This window comes from Gadus chalcogrammus, chromosome 2, assembly GCF_026213295.1.
Source record: "Gadus chalcogrammus isolate NIFS_2021 chromosome 2, NIFS_Gcha_1.0, whole genome shotgun sequence".
Classification (NCBI taxonomy): Eukaryota; Metazoa; Chordata; class Actinopteri; order Gadiformes; family Gadidae; genus Gadus; species Gadus chalcogrammus.
In genome coordinates, this window is record NC_079413.1 from 10,386,192 (window position 1) to 10,409,377 (window position 23,186).

The window sequence follows — 23,186 nt, forward strand, 5'->3', positions numbered from 1 at the left end:
TGAAAGCGTGATTCCGGGAAACCTTTGAAATCATTAGCATTTTTCCATCTTTTGCCTTAACTTTCTTTGACTTATAGATAGTATGATAATGATAATAATAATAATAATAATAAAGTTTGATCTGTTTCAGAACCCAATGCATACTAAGAACAGGGAACACAACACAGTAATAACACCATTCAACAGACTTTATTTCAAGTTCAGCAAAAGGAACTCCTTTAAAAGAGTGTGTATCTATAAAGCAAATAAAACTACTAATGATAACAGAAGAATATTCTCTACAAAGCCGCTGTCCCCAGAATTCTTCATATATGACACAGTGAAAGGCGCTAAATTCACTGTTCAAACAGTTGTAAATAAATACATAATGTATTAGAGCAAGCAGCCAAGGTTGTATCCCCCCCCCCCCCCCACCCCATCAACATAGTGCATACAACATCAAATCTGATAACAATGTCAATGTCCAATAACTATAATGGAACGTTTCAGTAGAAGCAATGTCATTTACAATCAGTGCATGCTGCGTGTAGGCATGTACACATAATGACATTCATGTCATTATGCTGCCACCGGATCCACATTGTCATGTGAAAAATACACTCCAAAAACAGCAAAGATTTAAATTAAATGCTGGCTTTCTAAATATCCATGTCTTAAACACTATATGGCAACAAGAGATGAAACACTAGATTATGCAACTTTATATTTTGGCACTGAATTGTTCATTACAGATATATAATGAAAATACACCCAACCCCAACCCCCACCATGTATAAGTGTATATATTTATATATATGAGCCTCAATAATAGGTTAAATATTTACATTCAATGTATGTGTCTGGGTGAGTTTATATTATACAGAAACCTTACAGATACAGGGGTAGAAACAAATCAGAAATACTGGTGATTAATGAGCATTATGTGTTATGTAAATATGGATATATCTATGCATCTTTATTCATATTTAGATTTAATATGAATTGTTAATAAATAAAATGAACCACAATGTTCGTTCATGCCCGTTTTTGCATTGACCAGTGTCTAGTATTGCAAAGTTTTCACATCATTTTGGTAGTTTTTTTCATTTTGAAACCTACTTTTTTTCGCAAGGCACCAATCTCAATGACGGAGCAAGTCGGGCGGCAGAGAGGAGACCCACACCGCCTCTGATGGATCACATTACAGGGCTATGTTTGGGGTCACGGTGGGTAGTACAAAATAAATACATGGAGAAGAGTATTACACGGGTACTGGCCCTCTTGGAGTATGTTTTGTTTTTATTAATCTTTGTGGTTTGGAAAGAGTTTTGTTTCTCTCTCTCACTCCATTAAATGGATACTTCATATTCTCGTGTATCCTGGAGAAAACGAGAAGAGAAAAACTTTTAGAGAAAGATACATTGGTTTTACCGTACAGTTGTGATAGCGTTTTGGCATCATTTAATATTTGTCATAAACATTGATGCGTGATCTAGCAATGTTTCAAACTGAAAAATATGTTATAAAAATAACAACCTACATAACGTGGAAAAATATTAATCTTTCATAGTATTTAGAGAGGGACTCACCCCAGCCTCATACAGAGGGTTGTTGAAATCGGACTCCACTGTTATCGGACTATAAGAGTGTGTATGGGAAAAGGTCTTCCAGAAAAGAGGCTTCCATTCCAGTCTACAGATGCTGCGGATTAAAGAGACACAGAGATACAGAGACAGAAAGATGGAGAGACAGAGGGATTGGGAGATAGAGAGCGAGAGAGATGGAAAGAGAGAAAGACAGAGAGACAGATAACAAGACAGAGTGTTTTTGTTTTAAGTTCAACACATTAAAAGGGGGTGTACTAACTAAGAGGCCATTGATTGTCTATCGTTGGGAGGTGCTGAGGCAGCAAAATGGATGAACAAACCAAGGAGAATTTTTAGTTGTAGAGCTTCATCATAATGGGGGTGTTATGTTTAATGATTGCATGCAGATGTGGGGATGAAGGACAACAGACAATGCCAATGGAGGCCTATCGGCAATCTGACTCCACGGCACAGCACAAAGTGCAGCACAAAGTCTGACACAGTCACAATGAGATGGGGGGATGCATGGTCATAAAGCTCTAAAGTGAGGTGTTAAACTGGGACAAACAACAACAACATCAACAACATCAAAAACTAAGTAGATTAAGTTGAACCAACACATTCAAATCAATGCACCATTTATTGCTATTGACTGCAGATTATTATGGAAGTGAAAGACCCTAACCACTTCAGTGATTCAACTACCCTCCTTTAAAGACTTTCTAACAGGGATTTCCTTGGGTATTTTGCCTTTTTACTACTTCCATTGGATTTGTTTACACTCACACTGCAGGATAGGTTGTGTATTATCTATGATATAATTAAATAATGTACTCTGATTATGATGTTACAACTTATTTATTTAGTATAAGCCCATGTATAATAGCCCATGACATTATTTCAAACTATCTCATGTGTTTGCATCATTGTATGTTAAATACATTTGTTAGTGTTGAATTGGGATCATACAACTTTGAGTAAGTACATGCTCAGGTCTTCATCAAGACCTGTTTTTTTTCACAGCCCTATACTTCTCCACCTTTATATATTGAACGCTTCATTGATGCTCCAGCCGGTGGAAATCCTAATGAGTGAAGCTAAGAGGTTGTGGTATTGAGTAAGAGCGTATAGCAGAGCAAGCATGGCGTGGTGTGAGGTGTGACAAAATGAACATACAAGCATGGTGTTAAACAGGCACGTCGCTTCTGGTTGGTTGAGGCGAGCAGAATGACAATGGAGAGCGACCTTTGGATGAGCCAATGAATGATGAGGATCTGAAAAACAAGAACCGAAACCCTCAGAGGTTACGGCCCCTCTTGCATAATATTTAATAAAACGTATTAAAGGAACTCAATAATGACTAAGTAGAGTTAAAATCCCAACAGAAGTCAAATTAAACTCAATACCGCAATATTTTTTCTCAAGTTAAATTGGAGAAAAAACAAAACTGAATGTTTTATTTGCAGCAACTTTCAAGTTATGAATAGGACAAAATGTTGACATTTCAGTAATATTCGTATTGTTATGCAAGCACCTATTACTTACCCTCAAGCTGTTACTTACTTTGTATAATACATGTAAATTCCTCCAATTAGAAGGATGACCAGGATGATTGGCAAGATGATTGCCAAAGCAATGTTCTCGCTCAGGATCTGGTGAGAAGGTTCGAACGACTGGGAAACTGGTAAAACAAACACAGCAAGTAAACTTAGTGAAAGTAATCTCTTGTCATATTTTAAACTAAACACCAACTTAATGTTTCCCCAGAGGTAGAAAACAACATTTGGTTGAAATGTAAAAATCTTTGCTGTGTTTATTTGAAATATGTATAGGCCCTTTTCGAAAAAACAAAAAAACATTAGACCTAAACTACTTTGTTTTGTTGAAAAAAGGATTGGTGTTCTAAACGATCTGTCCTAAAATCCACATTTATCTAGAAATTCTGGACATTCTTTCAAACCATTAATTCATCTTGGATGCATTACTTTGAGGCACACAAAACCAATATTAAGCGTCAATGCAATTTTAGTGTTTGTTTCTTGTTCTCTTTGATATTGTTTATGAAGCATGACTAAAATGCACAATAACAGTTTTAACACACTACATTTAAAGAAAACAATTACCTTCTAACTTGTGGTCATCCAAGAGATCCTCGTAGGCCACTGGGTAAATACAAAGACAAAGAAAGATTTCATAGATAGATAGCCTTGTATTTACCTGAACCTCAGAAACCCTGCAGTGCTCAACGGACCCAGCTGCACCCTCAAACTGTTTGTAATTCCTTACTCTATACTCTGTACACTAAGAAACCATGTTGAAGCACTACACGCCCTGCACATGAAACCCACCAATATCAGCCTAACACATACATATCGTGTTCCAAAAAGAGTAAGTAAATGCGTAGAGTCAATGTATAATACAATCTTTGCAGAAAGATAATGTTTTGGAATACTTCATAATATTACTCATAAAGCTCACAAGAGCATAAGTGATTCAATATGACGTCTAACAGATTTGAGATACATTTCTGTGTAGTGGCGACTGTTTTCCAGTATTGATGTTGTTAAAGATGAATGTGAAAAAAAATGTAGTTGGATTATATTGGCAGTTTGGTAGTGAGCAAGTGAAGCAAAGTAAGGCAAGCCATATGGGACAGTGTGTTTGGAGTCAGTAGGACTCGGAGAGTAAACAGCAGCTTGTTTCCAGCTGGGGGACGAGCCGCGTTCCAAGAGTAGCAGCGTAGGGCTGGGCATTCAATATTAGTTAAAAATAATTTGTTTGAGTTATGGAATGAAGTTTCCACCTCATCCAGATACCCACTTTTAGAGTATAAATGAATTAAGATGAGATGATATGCCCTTCAAATTATCAGTAAATAACTAGTTTTAGACTGAGATCATACTTTTACTTATTTTCATTTACCTCAATGTAATGAGCCCTCGGCTCAGTTTGGAATGGTCCTTTGAATTTATAAGCATGTGCTGATATTTATGGTTATTTTGTAAAATTCCCCATTATTATTAAGTAAAACTTAACAATAAGGGTACATTACTTAACCATTTATTACAATAAGCATTCATATATAGCATGAGTGTGGGAGTTAGGGTTAGGCCATGAGTAAACATGAACCCCAATAGTAATGATTACTAGACCACTAGATAAAGATGAATTTGTTGTTAGTTCATGCTTATTACTGCATTAACTAACGCTGATGGTAATGATGCATTTGTTAGTCCTGCAGTGGCGTACCTTTACAAAATGGTGGCGGGCTGTTCCACTGGGAGGGGTGTCCTGGGATGCAGTGGATGATGACCTCACCCACCAGCTCGTAGTTCTCATAGCAGAAGAAGCGCAGGGTCTCCCCCGCCTGGTAACTGTGCTTGTATAGTGTCTGGTAACCGTTGTCGGGAACGCCCGGGTTCGGACACGGGTCGTACTTCACTGTTTTACGGGACAGACAGAGGGGACAGGCATGTTGTCAAAAAACAGAAGTAGAACACGTTTGGTCCTATACTACAGTATGACTACTGATTGGTTATGCGGAAACATGGTTGTGTGATAGATGGATTTCATTGCATATGAATTGTGAAATTTTCTGTATTCTGTAGTGCATGAGGATACCCCTTTAGGCTATGAAATAACAATACTATATAACAACATTAAGTTGCTTTGTCTGAAGAGCTGACAAGAAAAACGTAGTATGAAAAAGAGAACTTTTATCTGAAAGTATTAGAGGCAAGTGTTTTACATTTTTAATGAATGCTAAATACCAACCGACATCCCCAAATTAACCAATAATCACTTTCACCACTTGTGTGTGTATTTGCCCTTGATGGAAGAGTCCAGTGGGACAACACTTACGGACGCATTTTGGGCTGCGGTCACTCCACTTTGGTGTGCCAGTGTCCCGGGCATGGCAGGAGATTTGGCTGGGGCCTTCCAGCTGGTAACCTTGGTTACAGGAGAAGCGGACTACCGTGCCGACCGCAAAGCCAGCCTCGGGCCTCACGGAGCGAGCTCCGTTCACCACCTCCCCAGGATCAGGGCACTGCTGTACTGTGGGCCGGTGTTGGACATATTTGTTGTTACTTCTTTATTACTACTTAACCATATTATTAATATAGTCTCGTGTTTGACATTCAAATCATGCAATGGCCAATACGTGTATTATAATGAAATTGAGCTGCATTACTGGAGAACGTTTAAGGCCATCCAAATTTTTATATCAACAGAATGTCCAATGACCTGCGATATACATTATTTCCGTCCCACTCATTTTTCGGGATTTGCATTACCCGTTGATACAGTTTGGAAAAATAACCCAAATTGCCCAACCATGTTTATTTTGCAGAAAAAGAGTTTATGTTGCAGAGTACACATGAAACATAACTTTTACCTTTGACACACGTAGGAGGACTGTTGCTCCATGAGAGATCCCATTGGCAAGTGATGATGTCAGAACCACTGATGTCATATCCTGGTTGGCATTGATAGGTCAAGACACTGCCTCGGACAGGGGTGGAATGGGAGGAGCTTATCCAACCAAACTCAATCTGAGGGAGGGTGGGGCAGGTGTCATTTGGCTCCACCTCTGCATTGATGAGAGAAAGAATATAAGAGGTGTTGATTGATGCTTTCTGTTGTCTGATAACTACTAAATGAAAGGATGAATTGTAATGAAAATGAATCAATTCATTCATAACATTGAATAGAAAATACATAAATCTTGTGTCCTGCTGGAGCAGTGAGGCTAACAGAACCATTTTGGATATCACCCTATGGATGAGCTCAACCATACCGCGATAATGAATCAGGAACCCCTGGCTGAGGATGAAGCTGGAATCATCGGGATCGCTCTGGAACTGAATGGTGATCTCTGACCCGCCTGACACCACCTGGAAGCGCTCTCTGGACCCCAGGTACTGGCCAATCACGTGGGACATGAGGTCATGTCCATCGTAGACGGTCAGCACGTCATTGTGGCGTATGTTCAAACTTTAGGGGGGGAAATAACAAGGAGCTAGTTGAGAGTACGTTTTAAAAATATATTTTTTTTACCCTGTTGTTTTGGGCAAGATATTGGTAAGTAAAAGCTATAACAATACTTAGATACAACTATAAGTGATGTTTAGCAATCGCAAATCAAAAAAATGTTTAATTAATTGATTTCCTTCTAGCACTATGTTTAAAAGCATTAGTATAAAATTATATAAATCTTATATGTTACAAAAAAATAGCATCCAATAGCATTCACATATTATTAATCATACAGAGAATACATTTGAATATAAGTGGCAAACTGAACATCATTACAATGGTTTTCGGATCGAAACAGCCGGCTAAGCTGTGATAAAATGCAGATAAACAACCAGACCTGCTGATATTATCAGCACGGAAATAAAAGTAATAAAAGAATAATTCCCGTTAGGGGCATTAAGGTCAGATTTCTGCTTGCTAGAACTGTGCTACAAAGTGAATTTGATGTAAGGCCACTGGCTCACTAGATGTTTAAGTCATGAGCACAGTTCCCCGGATCCAACCCGACCTGCCAAAACCAGAACCCAGTAGAATTCCGATAAAATTTTTATTCAAATCCTATTGATCTTTCAAACCACCATCCAAACACCAACTTGTTTTCTGCTGTCTCTCGTGTTGCATTGACCCAGCTGTATGTGGGCCCCAACAACAACCGGGCCCATGTCTACACTACACCACTGGTAAATGTGTCCAGATTCTCACGCCCTCACAGTTTTCCAAAGACCATCTGCCTTAAAGCTGTTTTTTTCCACATTGAGTTTATTCCTTCTCATGTGCATTACCAGTCTGAAAGATGTCACAATCAGAAGCCATGGGATTTTCCCCCTTCATTAAATTAATCTGCTTATGAGAGTGTGGACAAAGACGCGTTTGTATCCAGTTTCTTGTGAATACCACCACTCACATCTGCACATCCAGCTCAATGCGCTTCTCCTCGTTGCCATGGATCTGCCACACACAGTCCTGCCCCTTGGAGTAGCTCTGTGGCCAATCAGGAGATAGCACGGTGCCTGAGGGCTCCATCAGGTCCCCCCCACACACAGCTGGGACGGGGAGGCAGAGGGCAGAGACAGATTGATTGGGAGATCCGGGAAGAGGGAGAGAGGGTGAAAAACATGTTTTGGAAGAAAACAACAGTGGGAGAGAAAGAGAAACAGTGAAGAAAAGTAGAGTGCTTTATGAGAGGCCCTGTAAAGTGCGTAGGTCGTGAACTTTCTTTCTCAGGCCTTTGGTCAAAATAAGTGTCAGCCATCCAGCGCAGTGTGCATAAGTTTCATCATTTGGTTGTGTGGGAGAAATTAACCATTACTTTTATATTAACTATGAGTATAATCAGGCCTATATACATCAGGCATAAACATTAATGGTGGAATGTAGAGAAACCACACCTGGACCCAGAGTAATGGTCTGATAAGGCGGCAAGGACTTAAGGGCCCAGGCTACTGTCATCCTCCCATTTTTTTGATTAACTACAGGAGATGTGCACATACGTAAAGGAATGTAAGGCCATTTTGAACATATACCAGGGCGATCATATCACATGCATGACAGCTCGGTTGGGGTGAATAAGAGGGACTGGGATCGGAGCCCCAGTCAGTGTGTCTTTTGCAAAACCACATGCTCGGCTCTGTTGTACCTATTTTGTGGGTAACAATAAAGTCTCTGTCATTACTTTTTCCGGACTCCCCGATTTCTATTGCTCATAGCTAGTTGAAGTAAATTAGATAAGTCGTTAACAAAAATTGCAACTACAGTTGTAAAACGAAAGGTTCTTTGCTTACAAGTTAAGGTTATCTTGCGTTGACGGTGATGGTTTTGATGTTCCCACATCAAAACAAATTGTCTTTACACATATGCCCGCAATTTCTGTTTTGCAAAAAGGCAATATGCTCTTCTTTTTGCAAAAAAGCGATGTCGATTTTTCTTTTTGGTGTGTTTGGATGTGTAGCAGAGTAAGCGGCCTACAGAGGCATTAGGAATCCTTCCGGCCAGTGGCTGATTTTAATGTCTGTGTGCAAGGAAGTGGCGTGAGGCGTGCAAGGGAGATCCTGTTGGACCCCTCCCACCACGGACATATATACTCTTTGAAACACTCCCCTCCGGTAATAGGTTGAGGTCTGTCAAGACCAAAACCTCCCGCCACAAAAACAGTTTCTTCCCGTCTGCAACTGGCCTCATCAACAACGGCCCCGGACCCCCACCGACACTGGCACGCACACTACCCCCCCTCCCCCATCAACACCCACAGTCATCTGCCAACGATGACAACAAGTTTTGAACTACTTTCATCATCACGCACAATTGTACATATATTCTTATCTTTCTTATCTTATCTTCTTATCTTATTACGGTGCATATGTATATGTATATAGAGTATCTTTATTTTTTTTTATTTTTTTTTATTTACTCTTCTCTTTCAGTACTTATTATTCAATACTTGCATCATTGTTTATTGTTTGTTTGTTAAGATCGTGCGCAACGAATACGAATACCAAGACAAATTCCTAATATGCGTCAATGTATTTGGCAATAAACCTTTTCTGATTCTGATTCTGATTCTGATTTCTGTCCGTGGGAGGGATCAAGTGTAATTCTGGCAAAAATTGAAGACCCATAAAAGAAGCCCTCCCGAATTTTTTTGCATTGATAATTGAGTGTAGAGCTTGCCAGCAAATGACCGGAGCAATGTAACAGCCCAAATGGCTTCCATGTTATTGGCTAAGGGCAGTGTGAATGCTTCCAAAACAACCTTTTTAACCACTAATATTGCTCAAAATAGAACCAAACTTCTGCAGTAGCATTACTAAGGTCCCTACACATAAAACGCAGAATCAACAACTTAGTTAGCATACCCGGAGTTTACTATTAAAAGGACTGTTTTCCAAGTCTGTTGCTTCCCGGTAGGTCCATGTTTCCAGGAAGTCCACATAAGTAGATTACCGACTATCGTCAATAATATAATAGAGGCGCCAAGAAATGTAACTTAACAATCTGCCTTCTGGATACTGGGCTGTTTTTTTGTGTTGTTTCTTTTAATTTTATCGGTCTTCATGCCGAAAAAGACCCTGAGTTCAATTTTCACCAGAATTACACTTTAAGCTTCTTGGACACTTATATATAGCACCATGATGTGTGTGGATGTGTGGATGTGTGGATGTATGGCACAATTCATATACAACATCGCTCATTATAACGCTCCTGCACAATGACAGTATTAAAACAGTATCACAAATCGTAGCCTTAGCCATAGGGATAACATTCGGATTTCTCCTTTCGCTAGATGCCAATCAATTCTACAAATTGCACCTTTCACCAGGGCTATATATCTTCTTTTTTTTTATTAGCCCTGTTTTGCCTGGGAGGGTGTTTTGGGGCGGGGAAGATTTTCCTTGAGTATTTATTTTCAAATGGAAACCACTGAAATGAAATAATAAGAATAAAAAAAGTGAACCAGAGCTTACCCCGGCACACTGGCTCGCTCTCGTTCCAGCGCGGGTCGCTGGGGTCCACGCATTCGATGGAGCCTGACCCCTGCTCCATGACGAAGCCCGGGGAGCAGGCAAATGTTACCATCGTGCCCAGCTGGAAGGTGATGTCCGAACTGCTGAAGTTACCGTGGGGCATGTAGGGTTCCCAGCAATGTTCCCCATCAAAAGCTAGGGGGCAAAAGAGGAAGATATGTGGATAGATAGATTGGAGAGAGATATGCACAGAGAGAAGGCGGGGTGAGAGAGTGAGAGAGAGAGTGCAATGTAAACTGCCTCTTAATGACATTGCTTTGGATAAAAGCATCTGCTTGATGCTTGAATAGTGCATTGGCTGAACCGTCGCCGAAAGGTACTGTGTTCAATCCCCAATGTCCACAGCCTAACTGTCTCTCCCTGCTTCTACATCAGATTAACCTAACACAGTGTCTCCTCAAGAGGCCGGTTCCAGAGGAGACAGAGGCAGGAGGAGGGCGCTCACCCTCGTAGCGCAGGGCAAGGAGCAGGGGGATGGAGGAGGAGTCTGTGGTCAGCTCCAGGTACAGCGTGGAGCCCTCGCTCACAAGCCCCCGCTCCGGTACGTCATCCAGGTCCGAGTCGAACAGCACCGGGGCCTGAGAGCTGTTCCCGTTGCGCACCAGGAGCCTGACGAAAGAGGGAGGGAGGAAGAGAGGGAGGATTTGGTTTGTTGATAATGTTCTGAGGATTTGGAATTGGATCATATCATATAATATCCGAAACCTCACACCTTTAATGAGCAAACTACATTCTGAAGCGACCAATCACAAAAGAGGAATCTCGACGGCAGAGCAACAACTCACTTATCCTCATCCTCATCAAGGGCTACCCTCTCAAAGTGGAGGTGGAGCTTGTGCCCATCCCGGGCCTCGATCAACCAATGGCAGCTCAGGTTGTTGCCGTTGCTATGGTTGCTGACAGATGGTGGCGGAGGGGAGAGTATGCGGCCCACAGTGGCATTAGGAATCCATCCGCCGCAAGACACAGCTGGGGAAGAGTAGTCACACCTCCGGTTATCATCTTTCCTTTGTCATGCCATTACATGACAATAGCTAATAGAGGCAGTGAACTAAGACCATGTCTTAACCTCTGGTTAACCAACAGATGATGCTGTACAGTATGATAGCCCATTGATGGTATCACTAGCATGTTAAAGAGGCCATTGAGGACGTGTGTGTAGAACGACCATGTGTCCAGATGTTTCAAGGTTTATAGTCAGATTGTAGACTTTACAGCGATTGTGCCAATGATTCAGATAAGTATACTTATTCTGTCCAAGGAAGGTCAAGTCAATAAATAAAAAGACAAAAATATGGACAGACAGATAGATATCTATATCTATATCTGTATAAGGTCTATCTGTCTGTCTATCTATCTATCTATCTATCTATCTATCTATCTATCTATCTATCTATCTATCTATCTATCTATCTATCTATCTATCTATCTATCTATCTATCTATCTATCTATCTATCTATCTATCTATCTATCTATCTATAAAGATATATATATATATATATATATATTAGGGCTGTCAAGCGATTAAAATATTTAATCACGATTAATCGCATTAATGCCATAGTTAACTCACGATTAATCGCGATTAATCATATATTTTTTTTATATGCTAAATATCCCTTGAATTATTGGTCCCATTAATTTTTCTCATTTTAATACTCTTATCAACATGAGAAGTGCATCGGGTTGCCTTGTGCAAATGTTTTTTTATAGATAAAAAAAAACGATAAAAAAAAGCCTATAATGCAATTAAACGATGAACATGCAAAGTAGTCAGGCTTCTGCTTCTTTGTTTTCAGCCCAAAAAAAAAAATAAAAAAAAAAAAATATTTTTTTTAAATAATAATTTGCATTAATCGCGTGTTAAAAAAATTAAAGCCGTTAAAATTGGTTTGCGTTAACGCCGTTAATAACGCGTTTAACTGACAGCTCTAATATATATATATATATATATATATATATAAATAGACAGACAGACAGGCAGGCAGGCAGACAGACAGACAGACAGACAGACAGACAGACAGACAGACAGACAGACAGACAGACAGACAGACAGACAGACAGACAGACAGACAGACAGACAGACAGACAGACAGATAGGACGTTGGCCACTGACCAACACACTGCGGCTCCGGCGTGCTCCAGTGGGGCTGCGTGGCGTTCACACATGTCGCGGTCTCATGACCCCTGACCTGGAAGCCGGGGTCACAGTGGAAGTGGGCCTGACCTCCTGGATGAATATCCGTCACGGTCACGCCCCCCCCTTCAGGAGACGCCGGGAAGGGACAGTACAGCAGAAAGGCTGTCCAGGATTATTTGTTGTGGAGAAAAAGGTTTTATGTATATTAAATGATTGCTACGCAGACTTCACACCAACATGTGTAAAAAGTTGAAATGAAATTTGACCGCCCTAAACCTGAGAGGATCCTGCCACATTTGAATGTCACGTACATGCCGTAAGGGTTTCACTTGCAACAAGCAATGTTAATATTGTATATGCGTAAGTCTTACTTGTCATTTACCATAGGAAAATAAGAGCACCTCAGAAATAATGACATTCTGAACCCATGCCCCACATTAATTTCTTAAATGTCGCAGCCGGTGAAGTTATCAAGTCCCTTTTTTTATCCATAGACATCCCAGCCTTTAAAGATGTCTTTGTGGTAGAATTGTCCTTTACAGATACCACTTCTAAAAACCCAAATATCTATGATTAGAAACTGGAAGGATCTTCACCAAAAGAAAAACATTTGTTTGTTCTTGGTTGTCACGGGCAATGCAAATACAATAATAATAAATACTTTCTAATGTCGCATACACAGTGTATCCCTTTAACAGCAACTCTCTATAAGGGTTTACATCGACATGCTAATGAAACAGGAATAAATGGAACAGGGAAGGGAAATAATGCAATCATAATAAGAATGTATTACACATAGTATTTGTAACACCTAGTATGAACAATACAAATAGTTTTTTTTATTATTATTTCTAATCTAGTAGAATATCTTGTTGATGGTGGTGGTCTCTAGATATATATCAGGTCAATAAAATAATACAGTTTATTTCTGTGCCCCACATAGAATAACTGTATTGTATTTTACCCTGCCATATGGACACAACATTGTTATAATGTACAGAGTAGCAGGTAAGCAAAATCAGGCCTATGACAAAGCACATTTACCTTGATAGTGGAGGCTGAACATGCCGTGATTGGTCTGGCGGAGACTGCGATAGTGAATGTACACCTGGTTGGTTGTGCTGCGTATCACCTGTCCCTCCCTCATCAGGGTCTCATTGGCCAACAACTCTGGCCCCACCCCTCCGTATCCAAGGATGGTCAGAGACTCCTCTTTCGAGAGGTTCACCTTTCTCACCTAGAGACAGAACAAAAAGGATGTATCGAAAACACAGAGGTCATACTTGTGAAAGGAAGTTTGTTGACGTTTGAAAATCAAAAACGTATAGGGCTCGGTAACTTACTTCTAATTTATCAATGAGCGTTACAATTATTTATTAAAGACATTACGAGCAACAAGCTTTTACACAGACTTATATCCACTAGCCACCAAATATATATATTGACTGAAACTATTCCCCATTTATTCAGCATTTTATCCGAAGTTAGTAAGAGTCAATGCATATTTTCAGATGCATGTCATTAATCAGCAGGTAGGAGGTTAGGCATCTCTCCCTCGTTCATATTGCGAAACAATCGTAGCCTGCAAAAACCAATGAACTAAGATTCTGTGGAAAAACAGGGGAAACGTAGGACTATTGGCTCCGGGATTGGCGTTTGCCATTGGTCAGATTTGGAAGAAGTTTATGAGGCAGTAGCTTTCCTATATTTGAAAATAGCCGGGCATGAAAACATGCCACAGTGGGCAAAGCACCTGGATCTCCACCCCGTATCCAGAGTACACAGTGATGCTGTACGTGCACTCCAGGGGAGCCATGGAGGAGGTGGAGGAGGAGGAGGAGGAGGAGGAGGCAGTTGGGTCGGGGGATTCCACTGAGTCCTCCATCCCTGATAGTGTGGCGTTGCACTGCACTGTTGCAGGAGAAAAGAGAAGGAGGAATCAGGACTTGTGTGTGGGATCGTGTGCATATGTGCATGTGTGTATGTGTGTGTGTGTGTGTGTGTGTGTGTGTGTGTGTGTGTGTGTGTGTGTGTGTGTGTGTGTGTGTGTGTGTGTGTGTGTGTGTGTGTGTGTGTGTGTGTGTGTGTGTGTGCATAGACGGGCCTGGTATGTAACCAGGCTCTAAGGCAAATCTAGAATATGACAGTTCAATAGAATGTTGACCTTAGCTTTATAGATAGTTAAGAAGCTATAGAGTGAAATAATTAAAGAAACAAAACATCATAGAAGCCAGAAATTATTCATACCAGTTTCTCGATAATGTAGTGCTGTCATAAACAAATAGTAATTTATTAAGCCTTAAACGAAAATGTAACCTTTACTATTTTGACGTCCCTCTCTTTGTGTTTGTCTATAAATGTAAATGTAAATGTAAATGGACTGCATTTATATAGCGCTTTTCTAACCATTGGCCACTCAAAGCGCTTTACAATATTGCCTCACATTCACCATTCACGCACACACGGCGGAGTCAACCATGCAAGGCGACAGCCAGCTCGTCGGGAGCTAACAGTCAGGGTAAGGTGCCTTGCTCAAGGACACCTCGACACTCAGCTAGGAGGAGCCGGGGATCGAACCAACAACCTTCAGGTTACCAGCCAACCCGCTCTACCTCCTGAGCTACTGCCGCCCGAAGCTATACAGTTTTCTACTTTTCAACCGAGCCCATGAGGAACTTTGGAAAAATGCCAGCTTTTTCTGACAAAACAGATTTCCCATGAGCACCAGCCTGTAATTACAAAGATCTGTTGAAGAAAACTGAGAGAAAGTAGCTGGTTTGGAAAGCAACTGTTTAGGTGCTTGGCTTTTTAAGTTATTGGTACTTTTGGAAATTGTGCCATTTTCCAGAAAAACTACACAATTAGTCTGGTGACATATATTGGTGGGGAATGAGAATTATTCAGAATTAATTAGTTTTTTTGTAAAGTGACAAAACCCACTACTCTGCTGAGGTTTAGTGAGTGAACAAAAGGATGATATTCACACAACTTACCAACTATAGAGAAATAGGCTTTCAGAAACAGCAAATCAGCGGTAGAGGAAGTAACTACTTCATGAACAGAATATGTTTCTGTGTTGAATAGGTTGAGGAATAACACTCGAAAGTAAGCTAGCAAGCTAATGCCAAAGCAGTGCTCTGGTGGGACATTACATGTGGGTTACCTGGCGAGTGCATGGTGGTGATAGTGGTGGTGGTGATCAAGGTTGTGGTGGTCTCCTCCTCAACCGCGGCGGGCGGGGATGAGGTAAGGGCCGTGGTGAGCACTCCAGGGGAGATGGGGGTGGTCTCAGGGGGGTGGCCAGCCCCAGGAACCGCCTGCGTCGGGTTCGTGGTCGTACCTTGTGTTGTTCACAGTCCCGGGTATACAGTTCAGGCAATACAACTGTACTACAGCGATGTGGTAACGTAATAAGGTACTGTGCTGTACAGGTACTGCAATGCACTGAACTGAAGTGTTCCTCTGTTTTACTGTAGTATCTTTAATGGAGTACTTTACTGTTGTACAGTGGTACTGTAATGTAGCACTGAAATACTCTCTACTGTAGTACCTATAATGGAGTACTTTACTGTTGTACAGTGGTACTGTAATGTAGCACTGAAATACTCTCTACTGTAGTACCTATAATGGAGTACTTTACTGTTGTACAGTGGTACTGTAATGTAGCACTGAAATACTCTCTACTGTAGTACCTATAATGGAGTACTTTACTGTTGAACAGTGGTACTGTAATGTAGCACTGAAATACTCTCTACTGCAGTACAGTTCTAGAGTGATGTACTGTAGTATTGTGGAACTGTAGTATGTAATGTAGTACTGAGCACTGTAGATATGTAATGTAATAGTGAAATACTCTGTACTGTTCAGAAGGGCTGTACTGTAGTACTTTGGGGTGTATTACTGTAGTACTGTAATGTAGTCGTGCACTGTACTGTAGTGTTTTGAACTGTAGGCTATCTAGTATTAGTACTCTAACAAGAATAAGTAAAGTACTTCAAAGCTAGTATAATTATCTTAGATCTAGTATGAATACTATACGTATATATATTACTCCGTTTGGGGGCTGTGCAGCAGGTCTGTTATGTGTTACTTTTTGCATTGGTTCTAATAGTATTAGTAGTATGAGTAGTATAGGTATGTATCTTACTGCGTGGGGGGCTGTGCAGCAGGCCTCCAAGCCCGGCGGAGCCAGGACTCTGGGTGGCTTCTCCTTCAGGAGTCATGAAGCTCATCCCTGCAGAGCAGGGAGACCAGACATGAGCAGCACGCCAAGACACAGAGTAACACACAACCACACATACAGACATACACAGTCAAATACCTACAAAGAAAAACACCCACACACCTACGGTCACACACACAAAATAAACTCCAAAGGAGACATACGTGAAATTGATATGCAACCACAAACACACCATTCCCCAACACGCACATGCACACAAACACATATGTGGATGCACACACACAGACACACACACGCATACACACACACACACACACACATACACACACACACACACACACACACACAAATACACACATGCACTCGCAAATACAAATACACATACACACATACACAGACACACACAAACACACACACACACACACACACACACACACACACACACACCTGCACGTACACAAACATAGTGTTGGTTTACCTGAGGCAAGGTGCAACATGGAGAGAAGTAGCAGCAGCATGGCTGCAGGTGGTAACAACCCCGTGGCTGGTGGTGAACCTCCTGACCTGAAGGAGCACACCGGCGAACAAATCATGCTCAGCCGTTCCCTCATCACGTCCCCCGTATTCTCACATCCCTCATATTCTCACGACATCATACAGTTCCAACACCATTGCCATTCAATTGAAGACACAGGCAAGAGCATACACATACACACACACATACGCCAGAAGGCACACACACACACACACACACACACACTTGTGTTTGTATTTACCTATTAAAAAAATAGGTACATGTATGTCTTTATAATCTATGTAATGGGTTGTCATAGGCTGCAAATAAATGCAATGCCATAATGTAGGCCTACTTATAATGTATAGAAACAATGCAACGATATAGAAAGGTCTAGCTTAATTTCACTTACATCGAATTGAGTATAGGTTTTCGCAGACGAAATACATATAGGCTTTACATTTTTCAATTTTTTTTTTATTTTGTTCATACATTACAGAGTTCTTCTGTATAAGCTATTATCCAATACATGGATACAGAAGCGAGGTAAACATAGCCTTCTCTGAATGTGTTTAAATGTGCAGCGCTTTTCCTAAGGCAATTCTTGCCACAAATTCTGCATTGATATGACAGCAGCGGCGCATAATTGACAACTGTACACCTTCATGTGAGTGAAGTTCGTCTCATTCCCATTGCTTCATACTTGCTCGTCCGTCGTTGTTCGCTATTCGAGGCGTTTCCTCGACGAATATGCCAGCGTGGTGTGTGTGTGCGTGTGTGTGCGTGTCAAAACGATCGGGGTCTATGCAAAGGCAAGCGGCAATTCGCATCCCGGCCTTCTTTGCATGCCGAATCAAGTCCACCCTTTCTGAACATCGGCATTTCAAAAATTGCCTCCATACGATCTCGATACAAAAATCAAAAGGTGATTCCCCTTACCTCGACGCTGCAAGGTGAATGTTGTGGCTCTGCACTCGGAATGAATCCTGTTGCTTTAGGCCTCAGAGAAGATATGACGGACGTCAAGATGCTTGGAGCTGGATACCGTACGGTTGACGCATTCGGTTTCTAGTGTGAGGGCATTCGTGTTGCTGCTGGAGCTCCAGGTGCGCCCTAGTGGTCGTAGAGCGTCACTGCACAAGGATTGGCAATGTTCCAGAGACCGTGAGGAGCAGGCGCGTTTAAGAGAGCTGTCCACCGAGGGAAAGTGCTGAAACACAAACCACTTCCAAGTGTGTCCCACCTATTAACAAGGTAATCATAACGGCGACAGCGTCTTCTGCTTGTTTGCTGGTTGCCACGCATGCCGAAGGAGACGCTACGCATGAGCAATGTTTTGTATAGTGTGTTGAGGTTAGACGGAAAGCCAGGATGCAGCCGAATGTTTTGCTTGGAATGTGGAATGCGGAATTTAAAAATCTTTGGTCGGGGGAACAGCGATACGTGTTGCGGTGGTCTGTTCTCGTATAAGCACTGCTGTGGTGTGCATCGCGTGTTGAATGACGATAAGGATTCTGGAAACTAGGATTGTTAGATTAATTTCGCACCACTGTCACCATTCTGAAATGAACGTTAGACGAACCACATAATGAAAAGTATTTTGGTTGAAAAGCACCCACGTACATCTCTCTCTCTCTCTCACTCGCTCTATTCTCTCTCTTTCTCTATCTTCTCTCAACATGTATTACATTTATGCATGCATTGCACGCACGTACACACACACACACACACACACACACACACACACACACACACACACACACACACACACACACACACACACACACACACACACACACACACACACACACACACACACACACACACACACAAGCAAATTATATTTAACAAAAGAATGTTGCTCTAATTTTTTTTTTAAAACACGTCACATTTTTTAGGAAGATCATATTTCACTCATACTACTAATAATAATTCTTGTATTGTAATATTACTTTACTACTAAATGGTAGCTATAGTGGACAGCATACATTAATAAAGCATCCTAAATAATGGCCTCTAAACACAGAGTGGCTTCTCCTCCCAAGTCCAGCAAACATGAGAGTTGACAGTTCCAGACCTTGACCCTTGACCCTGAGCCCTATTTTACTATTCTGTGGGCGACATTAGACCAACAAACTCCCATCACTGAGGGCGGAGCTAAGACGTGGATCTCATTTAGGGGCCACACTGCTTATAGGACCAAGTGCATTGGACTATAAACAAACAATTTATCGCTTGGGTGTGGCTTAGTATATTTTTTCGGTGCAGGGTGGGATACTTTACACCACATAAGCCATGGTTAAATGAGAAACAAAACTATAACAGAGTACTTTAACCCAGCCTGGCTTGGGTAGAACTCCTATCGTCGTAGGGCTATTTCTCCTTGCCTGCGGTATTTTCTCAGCTTCTTACCTCCCTGTTCAAACACTTTAATTCAAGATTGGCTATTGATTGCAGCTGCTTCAACTCCAGCGTTGCATAAATATACCCCAAACATGGACTTGTTCCTGAAGGGATCCTTTCCAGGCACCTGCACCATGGTTCCCAGAACAAACAGGATGCTATGATCTCCATAGAGCTGCTGAATACAAAGTGGAACATTAGCAACACTGTTGCTGCCACTGAGGAGGTCGGTTCCCTGTAGGCCAAAGTAGACAGGGTGCAAGGGAGACATGGATGAAGTAATGATACAGAACATAATAGCACAGGCACAAACCTACATTCATAATAAATAAGGAACACCTAATCATTTATAATCCTGAATTGATACATTCTGGAATCTGGTCACTCATAGCTAGTTGGACATCAATGTACTACTGTTGTTTTATCATTTTATTGCATTGTATTGTGCTTCTATGTTCACTGTTCTCTGGCCTGAGTGTTTGTCTATTTGACGTGTCCCCCTGGAGTATGCACTGGTGGGCGAGTCCCTTCCCCCTGCCCCTGTGCGCTGAGCTGGGCTTCCCGCCGCTCAACGGGCTCCTCTGGCCCTTGCTGCTCCTCTTCCTGTGGTACTGTTACCGCATGGGCTCCGACCTCCCCCCGCCGGGCCGGGCCCACCCGGGGGGGAAGCACAAGTCCGGCGCCCGGCGCTTCATGATGCTGTCCCGTGGCGCGGCCAGCGGCGGCCCCCGCGAGACGGCGTCGGGGTCCGAGGGGTCCGGGGTCCAACAGGCGCCGCCCCCCTGCATCTCCACGCAGACCAGCGAGGACGAGGACCCCGACGGGAGGGAGTACCTGACGCCGGTGCCCGGACGCCCGCTGTTCCCGGCCCAGGCGTCAGCGGCAGGCAGGAAGCTGTACGCCGCGCTGCAGGAGTACGCCAAGCGCTACGGTTGGGTGGGCATGGGACGCATCCATAAAGCACTCCGGGAACAGGTAGGCATGGAGTTAGGGTTATCCCCCAGCGGGGCCGAGCACTGAACGTCCTCCTTGTGTGTGGCAGTAAAAGTTAGTACCACGTCCGTGTACTTGTAATGCTAGTTACTAGTTAGTCCTTTAGCAGGCGCTTTAAACCAAAGAGACTAACTGAATTTAGGAAGTTGAACAGCCCTATATAGCCACAACATGATCCTGCAAAAATTATTGTATGGGTGTTCTCTCTCAGGTGAGACTGAGCGACCACTCCACCATCCAGAGGCCTCACCTGTTCTTCCTGCCGGACGTCCCCAGTGTCCCTTTCTTCCCCCGCGATGCCCACCGCCATGACATCGAGCTCCTGGAAGCCCAGTACCCCCTGATCCTGGCTGAGTTCCAGGCGGTCTACCAGTGGGGTGTGGACTCCAAACTGGGATGGAGCGGTCCCAAGGTACGGCGGAAGGATTTGTCTTAATAGCTTGCACAATGCCCCAACAAACGGCAACACCGAATGTAAAATACAGGCCAACGTTGGCTGTCTAGGAATTAGGAATGTGAACCAAAAAGAACAGAACAGCCAACAACCATCGAGAATCTTAAGACCTCATATTAATTACTATATGCAAAGGCAATACATACACCATAAAGCCACATGGACAGGTCTTAATGTGTCTCACGTTTTTTTGCTTGCTTTTGCTTTGTTCACTTCACATGGAGCTCATATTACCTCAAAATCGAACACAGCAATAGTTTTGAATGTATTATTATTAATTGTGCATGCAGTTTTTACCTTTTTTATTCATCAAACTGTGGAACAACCCAGTAAATATTACTGTGGCATCAAAAACTGCACTGAATGCCTCTTGTGGTCTCCTACAGGGCCAGACGGGGTTTCCCCTGTACAGTGCAGGGGTCTGTGTGGCGGGAAACTGCCGCTCCTGTCCCTACACGTACAGGACCCTGCTCTCCCTTCGGACGTTCATCAGCAGCAACTCCCTGGGGGGGGCCGGCTTCGTGCTCCTGGGGCCTGGGGTCACGTTGGGGGGCTCCTATGGGCCCACGAACGCCCGTCTGCGATGCCACCTGGGTGAGTTTGGAAGCAGCCCCTGAAACGTTATCAACAGCCATCTTGGTTCCATCTAGATTCTAAACACACAGCTTGAAACCAAGTTGGCTAAAAGTGGAATAATGCCCATGGCACATGTCATGTTTACTTATTATTTTTTATTCAGAAGACGAAACAACCTCAGAACAGCTTTCCTGATTTGAGCCAATCAACAGGCAAGCATGTTGGGATTCTTATATGCTTTTTGTTCTGATATTCTATAGCTCTTTCAAGTTTTGCTTTATTTTGCCAAATCCTTTTCTAGAACTATTAACACATGGAAAAAAATTGAATTCAATCATAGGTACGAAGAGATTCAACCAATAATTGCATCTATATTGGAGCACCCCCATGTATGATTCATAACTTCAGATATCATCACAGTATTAGTGGGTAAAATAAACCATTGAGATTTATATTTACATTGAATCTCTTTTCTGGAACTATTACCATTTGGAAAAAAATTGAATTCAAACATAGGTCAGAAGAGATTCAACCCATCATTTCTTCTATATCAGTGAACCCCCATGTATGATTCATAATACTGGGATAGCCATCCCAGTATTAGTGGGTAAAATAAGCCATAGAGATTTCAATTTACATCTTACTTTTCACAAACAACTATGTTTTGGGACAATACAGTCCTGCTGTGAAGGTTACCTGCGACAGCAGGTTTTCTGGCATATGATTACCCTCAAATGAATATCCTTTCATATTTAGGTCGGGTCAGTGTACGGTACTTGGCGTCGCTTTCATAAATATGAGAAATATGAATATTGTGTGCAGGTCTACAGACGCCACCTCTTTGTGAGCTCGTGGTCGGAGGTGAACCACAGCGCTGGTCAGAGGGACACTGCCTCCTAGTGGACGATTCTTTCCTTCACACCATTTCACACAAAGGTCTGTAAAACATTATAATTATTATTTATTTATAGAAAGATAGATTTATACATATATGTTGTTTGTTCAACCTGTTGCTTTACCAACCAAACCAATCGTTACATACAACCATTTTAATCCATCAGGGCCCCCCGAGGATGGTCCCCGAGCCATTTTCAGCGTTGATCTCTGGCACCCCAACGTGGCTGCAGCTGAGCGACAAGCATTGGACTTTATATTCAACCCAGACCTGTGAATCCTTCCTGCCACGTCAAGAATCTACCTGATGCCTTATTTAAACCATGCTTGTTTTGGGCCATGTGTATAAAAGAAATCCCAGCCAATCGATCACTGTGTGGATCTACGCTTACTGCCATAAGCCATGGATTATATAACCTAAACAGAGCAACGCTGATGTTATCAACCTTTGAGAGCAATGCGTACTAGGGCACATTATATCATGTACACCATGGATGTTCCTTGCACGAGAAACCTGTTACTCAATGACAGCTACACCATGTTTTTAGCCTGTGCATGTTTTTAACCTTTGCATGCATTCCTTCTGGAAGAGAATGCTTTGAGATCCATGGCAAGATGGCTCCTATCTTCTTCTCGTAATTTAAGTCAATAACTGTGAGCATATAAGCAAAATGACATATACCGGACAAGCCTGATTCATAGGCCTTCTAGGCTCTTTCCTCTTTACTGGAAATATAGTCTTCTATATATATATTATATATACATGTATCTTGATATTCGCATGTGCCAGTCTATCTTTCTCAAAAGTGATCTTATACCTATCTGATATATAGCCTATATTTCTTCGTGTTCAACTCACATAAACACTGTGGTTCAAGTGCTGCATGAACTGTGAATGTTTACAC

The 23,186-nt window shown here is 42.1% G+C and overlaps 2 protein-coding genes across 2 annotated transcripts; one reads left to right on the top strand and one right to left on the bottom strand.

Annotated features, from left to right (window-relative positions):
• Window positions 1-434: 434 nt before the first annotated feature.
• On the bottom strand, window positions 435-18,033 carry sez6l2 (seizure related 6 homolog (mouse)-like 2). Its single transcript, XM_056580049.1, has 19 exons — window positions 17,901-18,033; window positions 16,926-17,011; window positions 16,412-16,498; window positions 15,428-15,604; window positions 14,018-14,175; window positions 13,309-13,501; window positions 12,241-12,426; window positions 10,909-11,092; window positions 10,569-10,732; window positions 10,064-10,258; window positions 7,507-7,645; window positions 6,364-6,560; window positions 5,962-6,156; window positions 5,427-5,621; window positions 4,815-5,006; window positions 3,689-3,727; window positions 3,129-3,246; window positions 1,569-1,680; window positions 435-1,358 (listed from the first exon to the last, which is right to left on the bottom strand). The coding sequence occupies exons 2-19, from the start codon at window positions 16,963-16,965 to the stop codon at window positions 1,329-1,331; spliced, it is 2,601 nt and encodes an 866-aa protein (XP_056436024.1). The 5' UTR covers window positions 16,966-17,011; window positions 17,901-18,033; the 3' UTR covers window positions 435-1,328.
• Window positions 18,034-19,871: 1,838 nt separating this feature from the next.
• Window positions 19,872-22,872, top strand: asphd1 (aspartate beta-hydroxylase domain containing 1). Its single transcript, XM_056609083.1, has 5 exons — window positions 19,872-20,339; window positions 20,569-20,769; window positions 21,198-21,405; window positions 22,210-22,323; window positions 22,449-22,872. Exons 1-5 carry the CDS (start codon window positions 19,872-19,874, stop codon window positions 22,556-22,558), a joined length of 1,101 nt encoding a protein of 366 aa, XP_056465058.1. The 3' UTR covers window positions 22,559-22,872.
• Window positions 22,873-23,186: the final 314 nt, after the last annotated feature.